At 52.8% G+C, this 11,036-nt stretch overlaps 1 protein-coding gene across 3 annotated transcripts in view; it reads right to left on the reverse strand.

Moving 5' to 3' along the window:
- LOC116950682 (myocyte-specific enhancer factor 2A-like) overlaps positions 1 to 10,791 on the reverse strand; it is a 31,735-nt gene extending 20,944 nt beyond the window's left edge. For all 3 annotated transcript variants that reach the window (XM_032968638.2, XM_032968637.2, XM_032968636.2), the window contains exons 1-2: positions 10,635 to 10,791; positions 5,359 to 5,562 (exon numbers count right to left, since the gene is read on the reverse strand). In XM_032968638.2, coding sequence (XP_032824529.2) covers positions 5,359 to 5,562; positions 10,635 to 10,688 — 258 coding nt within the window. In that variant the 5' untranslated portion in view covers positions 10,689 to 10,791. The remainder of the gene's footprint in view (positions 1 to 5,358; positions 5,563 to 10,634) is intronic.
- Between the last annotated feature and the right edge of the window lie 245 nt (positions 10,792 to 11,036).

An 11,036-nucleotide genomic window follows, 5' to 3' on the forward strand; every position in this document is an offset into this window, starting at 1 on the left:
CTCTCTGCCAGTAGGGCAAGCAATGTCATGGAACGGGTCCCTAGGGGGCGTAGTGCTGGTGGGTGGTAGAGAGGGGGCATCTGAGGACGTAGCAGCCCGGTTGGCTGGCAAGGGCACGTGATAGGCCAGGGTAAGGATGTGGGCCAAAGGTGACAGAAGGGACATGTGGGGTATGGCCCAGAACCTTCTGGTGGGTTCCAGAAGGGGGCGTGGCCCTTGGCCACGTGGCCCTTGGCCACGCCCCCTTCTCCATTGCCCCCCAGGCCACGCTGGCGGGCAATGGAGTACCCTGTACTATGTCTTCCCCTAGGTCTTCAGGCTTCGTGCTCGGCATAGTGGGTCAGGCAGTGTGCCGACTGTCCTGACCCGGTTTATATAGTTATGCCATTGTGGTCCATAGAATAAACGTGTTGCCTCCTGAGTTAGTGTGTGTCTCTCAGTCAATCCACTATGTCTGGTGTCAGAAGTGCTTAAAATAATTAGCAGAAACTTCTAGTGGTGTGCGATGCTCACGAGAAAAAAAACTTCGCCATGGTGTCTTCAGACGAGGAAGAAAGCAGGGAAGTGATTCCCCAGACAGCTCCAGGGACTGCGACCCCAGATAATTTTCCTGAGACCGCTCTCCCGGCGGAACAGCAGGAGGAAACCGACGTCTCTGCGCTACCGTCGTCGAGACGAGCACGCCGGATGAGCAGCGCCCGCCTCGCGGACCTGTTGTCCGCAGCAGCATTGGTGGCGGAGTTGGACATGGAGGACCTGGAGGAAGACACTGGCGTGCAAGAGCCGCGTCTGGACAGCCCCGCCGCTGTTGACTGACGAGCGTGGGAAGCGGGGTAGCTCCAGCCCACGCGGGCGGCCGCCATCTTGCCGGCTGGGCACGGAACGACTCCCGCCAAATTGGATCTCCCACAAAACTCGCGCAGGGAAGTGCTATCCCTTAAGAAGCGGCTGCCGTTTGTGAGAGAATTTACTGCCGCAGGGGGTGATTGGGCGGCATTTCAGCGGCGTTTTACCACCACCTGCGAACTGGCCGGATGGACCGATGTAGAGGCGCTACAGGCGCTTCCGACCACCTTGGACGACGACGCCTTGGCAGCATTTTATGCCATCCCGCCGAAAGACAGAGTGACGCTGCCGCATGCCTTCACCCAAATGGCGGCTCTATCTTCGACCCGCCATCCAATGTGCAGCAGAAGTATAGCTACGCGAAGACGCTCCCTCGCCCCTCACCTTCCACAGTGCGTTGATTTCGCTGCCGTAGGCAGCCTACCCCAAGACGGAGCAAGCAGGGTTGGACTCTTTGGTGCTGGGGCGCATGTTGACGCTGGCCCAAGAATTGAATGTTTTCATGCCCGCCACAAAAGAGGACGACTTATCTTTACTCAAGGTTGCGCAATGCATTCAAGCACACTTTAACGTATGGCGGCGAGTTGGGGTGGCTGCTTGCAGAGGACTTTCGGGAAATACGGAGGTGCCTGAAGGCACAGAGTCCTCCCAAGTCTGTGCATCGGTCAACGTTGATTCTCGCGGGAAAGGCGATGCAGATCGGCGAGGGGAGCGAGAACAACGGGGTGGGACTCTTCTTCATCCAAGGAGTGCTCCCGACGTCTGTTTTAATTGCGGCCTGCCGGGTCACATCTCCAGGGGATGCCACGCCGACCAGGGGAAATTATCCACGACGGCGTCATCTTCCACTCTACCGACCTCCGCTCCTCCGCGTCCACAGGATCCTGGCACGTAACACCCGCGAAACCACCGGTTGAACCGACCGGAAGCCAGACGAGGAGAGCGGAGCGGCCAGCATCCACTTCTTCTCCTCCTGTTTTTCCTTCTTCCCTGGAGGGGCTGCGCCCGTTGGGCCATCTTCAAGTCTCCCCCGGGACCTCCAGGGGAACCGTTCCTGCCCCACCTGGGGGTCCGGTGATGAGGACCCGTTCGAAATCTATATATTTCAAATAAACCACCTCCAGCGTCCTATTTATCCCAATGCCTTCTGTCAGGGGTCGCAAATACGAGCCGGATTGTGTTACCGGTTGAACTGGGTCCTTCTTGTGCTCATGGGTTGTGACACGCTGTTTTTCAAATCTTATTCGGTAAGTGTACGTATTGTTCTTGTCGACGGTTGTTATTGTTTTTATCATTATTATTGAAATTTGTTATTGGAGGTAGATTGTCCTGTTATTTTAGGTATGGAGGTCAGCCGGGACGGCTGAGTTTTATAAGGGGGGGGGGGGGGGTGATGTAGTGATGTAGAATGGGTCACTACGGTGCCTAGCGCCAGTTACTGATAGAGAGGGGAACTGGGAGTGGAGTAGCCCTCTCTGCCAGTAGGGCAAGCAATGTCATGGAATGGGTCCCTAAGGGGCGTAGTGCTGGTGGCTGGCAGAGAAGGGGCATCTGAGAATGTAGCAGCCCGGTTAGCTGGCAAGGGCACGTGATAGGCCAGGGTAAGGATGTGGGCCAAAGGTGACAGAAGGGACATGTGGGGTATGGCCAGAACCTTCTGGTAGGTTCCAGAAGGGGACGTGGCCGAGGGCGGAGCCAGGCCACGCTGGGGGGCATAAAAGGGAGGTCCTGAGGCTGGGTCAGGGTTGTCTGCTGGAATGGAGTCCTCCGTGCTGCCTCTTCCCCTGGGTCTTCGGTCTTCGTGCTCGGCATTGTGGGTCAGGCAGTGTGCCGACTGTCCCGACCCGGTTTACGTAGTTATCCCGTTGTGGTCCATAGAATAAACGTGTTGCCTCCTGAGTTAGTGTGTGTCTCTCAGTGAACCCACTAAACTAGCACAGCACAACATCCACAATATTTATAATCTCGGTGGCGGCTTTAATGACTCATTTATATGTACGCGATCTAACCCAAAAAAACCTATATTATGGATGATATTGGTCGCGAAAGCCTACGTGTTAAACATACTGTACTTTAATTTATATTTATTTTTAGTGACTTGCTTACCTTTTTTCTCTATACTTTGCATTCCTATCGTGGTTTTTGTATGTTTTGTTGTTGTAACGTTCTGACCCGCCCCGAACTGGACATCTGTGATAAAAAAGAGAGCTTCACAGCTCATCGGATTCCTCCTGCAGTCTAAATAAAGATTCTGATTGTGAATGTGTGTCTGCACGTACGTGCGTATGAGTGTTATGTGTATCGCGTGGGCGAGCGAGCGAGCGTGCATGTGTGTGTGTGTGTGCCAAGCACGTTCCTAATAAGGGGCTCGTTTTCCCGACAGCTGTGGGAACAACCTGGCAGGGACATTCCAACTACACACAACTCACACATGCACGCATGCACACACACATATATACGTATGTAGACATATGTATAAACGCATAGACTGGCACAAACGTATACAATAATCAATTCCACTACACACAACTCATACAAAGATTAAAAAAACAGATACCCCGTATAGCTTCAACAGACTGTTGGGGCAAGTGCTGTTAGCGAGCACCTATGAAGGCCGGTACGGCATACGAGGGGGTGGGGTGGCCAACACTACGCCCGGCCGCCTTCGTCTCCCTAGTGGCGAAGTTTACACATTACACCAGGTACTCATTTGAGGCTGAGCCAACCTAGGGGAGGCCCATGACCGGTTCAGATAATCGTCACTGGTGTTGGCCGTGAGCGGGAATCGAACTCGGGGATCCGGGTTCACAGCGCAGCGCGCTAACCGCTACACTACCGCTCCTACACACGCAAACATGCGCACACACACACATATACGTCCATAGATATATGTATAAACGCACAGACTGCCACAAACCTATACAATATCTACACACATTGTTGTCCTTCCCCGCCCCCGCACCTCTGATCAGCACGGTTGGCTACGTACGGTGCGAAAGAAGTTCAACATACATATATTCATACACACATATATGAAGGCCACCCCCAGGACGATCCTGGGGCGGCAAATTGGCCCATTTGCCCCCCACTCCCCCCCCCCATTTCGTGTGGCGCTGTCTATAGATGCCCTCTGACATACATACATACATGTACACACGTGCACACACATAAGATACCAAAAAGACAAAGATCCCCTGAATAGCCTTAACCAGACCGTTGGGGCAAGTGCTCTTAGTGAGTAGCACCTATGAAGGCCGGCACGGAACACGAGCAGGCGGACGGCCAGCACCACGCCTGGCCGCCTTTGTTTCCCAAGTTGTGATGTTTACACACCGCACCAGGTACTCATTTGAGGCCGAGTCGACCTCGGGGATGCCCATGACTGGTTCAGATAATCGCCACCGGTGTTGGCCCGTGAGCGGGCATCGAACTACACACGCATGCACAAAGACAAATATCCCCCCATCCGTATAGCCTGTACAAGCTGTTGGGGCAAGTGCTGTTAGGGAACACCTATGAGGCCCATCAGAGTGCACAACGGGATGGGTGGCCACCACCACCTTTGACTCCGCAGGTGCCGATGTTTTTTTTTTTTAACACAGCACCAGGTGCTCAATCGAAGACTGAGTCAACCTATGAGAGGGTCAAGAACCGGTTCAAATATTCGTCACCGTTTTTGGTGGCGCCAGGTTCGTAGAACAATATGTGCTAACCACTACACTGCTGCTCCCCACACACACACACTCGGGTTGATAAATGATCATCGATGAACCGGTAATCGATCTAAGTGAAAACATTAAAACGGCACGGCACACGCAATTCTCATCGGTTAAAATATTTCCCCACCCAGCACACCACATCAAGTATGCCTGTGGTTGTGGGTGGCTACTAGCCACGGGTCACCCCCTCTAGTCTCTATCACGATTACTCCGCTGTTATTTTTTATTTTACCAGGCAAGGCCCACTAAACTATGCAGCTCTTTGTCAGAAGCGACCTGGCCACAAGCGGTAGCTCAACAAAGTGGCTTATCACGTGGACATTTATAGCAGCCAAATACTCGAGGCGCATGTTTCTAATTGTGGAGGTGAAAAAATCGGAGGACCCGCAGATAAATCCACGGGACCACGGGGAGAGAGAAACATGCAAACTCAAAATATACAGCAGACGTCAGGGTCGGGATCGAACCCACGACCCCCTGTATACCAGGCGAGGTAGTTAACATCTCCTAGCCACCATGGAGCCCTCGTGCGGCTAACTGTATCAGCGGACCAACACCACAAACACAACCCGCACACATAATAGAGTTTTTTTTGGGTTAGCTACATAAATATAAATGTGTCGTTAAACCCGCCACCACCAGACACAGCCAATTAGTAACGAATTGGCGAAACATGCAAATTAGTTACCGGTTCAGCACGCCAGTGTGTTGGAGAGTAAAATCGACAACATTTACAATTCGACAGCCGGGCAGGGTCGGCCGGGTGGCACCGGGCGGGCAGGCCGCCACGTACCTCCACGATGTCGGAGTTGGTGCGGCTCTCGTGCGGCTCGCTGTACTCGGTGTACTTGAGCAGCACCTTGTCCATGTCGGTGCTCGCGTACTGGAAGAGCTTGCTGGAGCTGTTGAAGATGATGAGCGCGATCTCGCAGTCGCACAGCACGCTCAGCTCGTACGCCTTCTTCATCAGCCCGAACTTGCGCTTCGTGAACGTCACCTGCGGCGCAGCAGCAACAGCAGCAGCGGAGAGAGAATGGGCGGCTGCGGCCGCTGCCAAAGGCGGTGCTGGCCACCGCTATCCCCTTGTGCACCGTGTTGGCCTTCATAGGTGCTCGCTAACAGCATTTTCCCCAACAACCTGTATTGGCTATGTGGGGGATATTTGTCTTTGTACGTGTGTAGTGACATAGAATCGGTCACGTAGCAGCATCATAGCGCTGGCTGCTGGCAGGGAAGGGGATCTGCAGCCACAGCAGCCCTGACTGACAGCAGGCCACGTGATAGACCAGAGGGATGTAGGGAAAGGTCACGGAAGGGGCACATCGAGAACCCGTTGGTAGGTTCCAGAAGGGGGGGCGTGGCCGGGGGCGGAGCCATGCCACGCTGACAGTATAAGAGGGGCCCCGGGAGGGGAGCTCGGGGCTGTTGTGTGGAGTGGGATCCCCGTCGTGCTGCTGCTGGAGTCTTCACCATCTCGGCGTCGTCAGTAAGGCAGTCTGCCAGCTGCCCTGACTGGGAACCGTAGTTACTAAAGTGTGAACTGTTAAGGCTGTTAATAAACAGAGTGCCTCCTACGCTTAGTGTCTCTGAGAGTCAGTCACTACACGTGTATGAATGTGCGGTTCGATTCACTCGTTTATTTATTTTGTGCCGATCCGCGGTACAGCAGTGGAGAGAGAATGGAATGCTGCTGCATCTGCGGCTGCGCGTTCATTTGTTCAATTAATTCCGTGCCCGTAATTAGCAGCTTAGTCGGATCAATGACGACCCATTTGCGGGGGGCAGAGTCCTCTCTGCTCCCCAATGCACGGGCAGTATTGGAGCTTGAATCATCACCACCGCCCATCATCAGCCGTGCACGAAGTGACGTGAAATTGTAGTTGTTGATCTGCACCTACATTCGGAGCCATGCAAAAGAAAAAGCTGTGCAGGGCTCCTCTCGCAGACGACACCGGAGCCGCTAAGAGACGGTTCGCCTGCCCGTTCTCGGCCCTGGTCGAGATGGATTGCCATTTGTTGCTGCTGATTATTATTATTTGTTATGATTATTACTCTTCTGCTTGTTTACCCCGGAAAGTTTCACTGCATCTCCGGCCTCTCTCTCGTTTTTTTTCAGAAGGGTCCTGCCAAGCGTTTTGTACTCGGGGGCAATGTTGGTGCTGTGCGTCGTCCCATTAGAGACATTTGCAGGTTAATTTTTTTTGCGTTGGGGATGTTTGGCCAATGCCAGTTAGATTGTTGTGGGGGGGGTTTAATGTTTTAGCTGTGGGAGGAAACCGGAGGATCCCGGAGGAAACTCATGCATAACAGGAGGAGAACATACAACCTCCACACAGACATGAAATCGAGTCAGGCAATTCGCGCTGTAAGGGACACGTGTTACCACAACACCGCCCAACCACACGCTTCCATGACTTGCCAGTCAAAATACGAGTTCTGCTGATAAACTGTAATTGAAGCTGATGATGAAGTTGCAGCTGATGCTGCTGCTGTTGATCATGATGCTAACATTTACGATGATGTGAAAAGGAACGATTATGTTGATAAATGTTCAGCAGCTGCTGTTGATGAGTTCATGATATTGATAATGATGTTGCTGATGCTGCTGCAGCTGATGATAGCGATGGAGCTGCAAATTCTGGCAATGATAGTGGTGTTGGTGCCAACGATAATGGCAAAGTAACAGATGGCGATAACGGTAAAGATGCAACTGACGATGATGACATTGTCTCAGATGCTGCTAATAGCAATGCTATTGATGATCATAGTGACTGCAGTTGTCATCGATTACAACTTAGTGATAAATGGCAATGCGATTGACAAGAGCGGCAAACTATCGTTGATTTCTCTCATCGTGAATTTCGCAGCTTTGCTTTACCTTGGCTTCATTGCTCTACCAACTTATTTTATGTTCGGAGTTTGTCACCCGGGTGAGCCTGGTCGTTCGTGTGAACGAGACTCAGTCTGGTCTCCCGAGGTCTCAGCTGGTTAAACAAAGCAACATTCGTGGCTAACAAGAAGACGGCACAACCAATGACATCCGACAAACCAGCATCACCGTCACAAGTTATAGATGATGAGAATACATTATTTTGAACCATCAATTATCACAATCATGAGATCAGTTCGAGTGTCTGCACTTGGTGGGATTGCATCCTAGCGGGGGATATCGAGTGGTGGTGACAGCCGCCTGGGCGAAGCTTTCATCCAGCAGTGGATGTTCAAGTTCAACGTGTATTTATTTATTTATTTGACCACGCGAGACGTCACGAGACCACGATGGGTCTCGTGCGCAACAGCGACCTGGACTGGCTGACGCCGAACGACTTCGCATGGAAACGAACGGGAGAGAGTCGCGGGCAGCAACGGGGCCGTAAACATGGCAAGAAGCGCCACTGTACATCTCGCGGGAGCGAGCCTGCCTGAGCGATGCCGGGAATGGAGTTAAGAGGTGGGGGGTGGTGGTGGTGGCGGTGGCGGGTGGGTGGGTGGATTCTGTGGGAGGGTGGAATAGTGCTGGGCAGGGGAGACCGAGGCAGTGGCGGCGTTGGCACGGGCCATGCTGCACGAAATTTCAGGGAGGGCTCCCCCCCCCCAGTCCAATTCATCGTTGCGGGCTGTGCGGAGGGGGAGAGATGATACGCAAGCGGGCCGAGATCTCAGTGAATCAAACTGATACTCGCTCGGGCCGACGAGTTCATAGCGCCGTGCTCCATGCACTGCAGCGCTACTCGGTCACGCTCTTCACGCCGGCTCTTGCTAATCACCACGGTACTGGAATTTTGCCAAACATCCCCAATGGGGGACACCTTCCTGTAAACAAAAAAAAACAATTCGTGCTTTGGCTTCAGTGAGGTTTTCCTGGATACTTAACGGCATTGTTATTTATTAAGTAATTTAGAGGGAACATTTTTTTTGTCACTTTAATCTGTTACTAAAAGCTCCGAGATTTAAAATGTTTAGTCCGTCCGCCATGCGACGAACGCGCTTTGCAGGGCATGCAGGGGGAGTGCCCCGAGTGTGGATAAGGTGGGCGGCTGAAGTGACTTCAGAAGTAGCTGTAGTATCACGCTGCAGGGGTATCCTCTAGCACAGGGTGATGCACTGCTCGCTACGGGAGTGCACTAGGGGGCCATCCATTTAGTGGGTACGCAAAAATCTGTCAAAACTTGACTAACTCCCCCCCTCCCTGTACGCACGCGAACTTTTTACACCCACACCTCCCACCTGCGTACGTACGCTTAACGTACCCCCCCCCCCCGAATCCTATAGAACGGCCGATATTTAATCCGCGCAGAAACGATCAAGGATTAATAATATTAACGTGTTTTTAGCGAACAGATAGTCCACCGCCGGCTGCATTAAATAATTAAGTTGCGTACCATTAACACGTTTGTCTAGTACCCACTAGGTCCAAACGCCAGGCCGAGCTTTACACACAGCTTTGTACAAACAGTTACATTTGACCGTGTTATCCATCCTGACTGGTTGTTAAAAAACACACGTCTATTGTGATCTTAAACACAATTAAAACTCGGTGAACCAGTCTCTATATGAAGTGCGTCGACTGAACATCTGCTGTAACAGTAGCCCGATGTACAGAGCAGTGTTAGTACTCAAGTCCGGGGGGCAGCTAAACACACAATTAAAACTCTGCTGTAACAGTAGCCCGACGTACAGAGCAGTGTCAGTACTCAAGTCCGGGGGGCAGCAGCAGCAGCACGAACAGAGAGCACCGCGGCAGCTTAAACCTTGAGCCAGCGGCAGTCTGCAGTGAGGCCAGATTGAAGGACGTGGAATCATCCATGGTGGGGCAGGCCGCCAGACTATGTCAGACTCACTGCTGAGCTGCGTGATAGCTGCAGTCAGGGGTGGCACACAAGTGACACCTCTCCCACAGTCCTACCTCTCCCGGTAGTACTTGTTGTCTGACAGCTGAAGAAAATGAAATGCGTCTCATTTGAAGGTCAATGTAGACAAATTATCGAGGCTTCACCCCCCCCCCCCCCCGTTTCCTATGCGTACGTACATTGTCAGTAGACCCCCCCCAATACGCAAGCGTACGCATTTGGGTTAACCACCCCCTCCATGCTTACGTACTAAATGGATGGCCCCTAGCTGTGGTATCACGCTGCAGGGCTGTTCTCTCACACAGGGTGATGCACTGCTCGCTACGGGAGTTCCAAGTGGGAATTCTTCATTCATTACTCGACGCCGAAAGTACAACTGGGATATACTTGGGCAAAACAAAAAGTACGTTTAACAATAATTTATCAAGGATTATTTTAAATCGTTTGTGCCATTTCTCCACAAAGACACGATCAGTGTATCTGTGTTACCCTCCTGGTACGCGCATATTACCGTATTGTCCGGATTATAAGACGCGCCGAAAAAGACGCACTGAAAACCGTGTACCAAGGTGTCAATGAAGTTTATGCAAATCTAGTCTCACACAAAGACAAAGATCCCCCGTATAGTCCCCAACAGCCTGTTGGGGCAAGTGCTGTTAGCGAGTGGCACCTTGGAAGGCCGGCAGGGCCAGGCGGTGGACAGCATCACGGGCACACCACGCACAGCCCCCGACGTTGATCTTAAATTACAGAGCGGGTGTCGGTGGTTGAAGTGCATCGCATCGTTCAGAGAACACGGTAACTACTTCCCACGAAGCGCGCGCGCGTTTGTGTGAATTGTCTACGGAGAACTTTGACGGCGACTGCGCGTGCGTAGCAATCGCTGTGCGTAACGTGGGGAGCGGCGGTGTCGCGATTAGCGCGCCGCGCTACGAGCCCGGCGACCTGAGTGACGGTTATCTGTATCGGTCCTGGGCCTCCCCAAGGTCGACTCAGCCTCAAACGAGCACCTGGTGCTCCTGGAGACAAAGGCGGCCGGGGGCGTGGTGCTGGCCACCCCACCCACTCGTGTGCCGCGTTGGCCTTCGTAGGTGCTCGCCAACAGCACTTGCCCCAACAGTCTGTTAAGGCTACCCGGGGGCGGGGGGATCTTTGTCTTTGTAACAATTGCCGTACGTAAACGTGCGCGCGCGTGCGTGTGTGCGTGTGTGCAACGTACCTGTCTGTTCCTCTCGTCCACTATCCGCATGATTTGGATCTTCTTACGCCCCATCGTCTCGCTCACTCAGATGTTCCACCAGGGCAGCCTGAAACTCTTCCTCCCTCCTGCACCCTCCACCGGCACCCCCACAGCCCAACCCACCGGACCCCCCCCCCACCCACCCACCCCAACTTCTCGCTTGCACGCTCCAATTTTCTTCTCTCGTTCGTGTTGGTATCTCTCTCGCTCTCTCTCTCTGTCTCTGCGTGTCGGTGTTGTCACTCTTCCTCCTCGCTCTCAAGGGTCTGTGTAACAACATCACCACCAACCCGATGAGCACACGGGACCTGTTCAGCCGCGTCTCATTATAAACGAAGCTGTTTAAACTAAACATTTGTTTTTATTATTTTACCAGGTAAG

The sequence above is a fragment of the Petromyzon marinus genome, chromosome 40 (genome assembly GCF_048934315.1).
Source record: "Petromyzon marinus isolate PM22_M1 ecotype Great Lakes invasive population chromosome 40, UKy_Petmar_22M1.pri1.0, whole genome shotgun sequence".
Taxonomy (NCBI): Eukaryota; Metazoa; Chordata; class Hyperoartia; order Petromyzontiformes; family Petromyzontidae; genus Petromyzon; species Petromyzon marinus.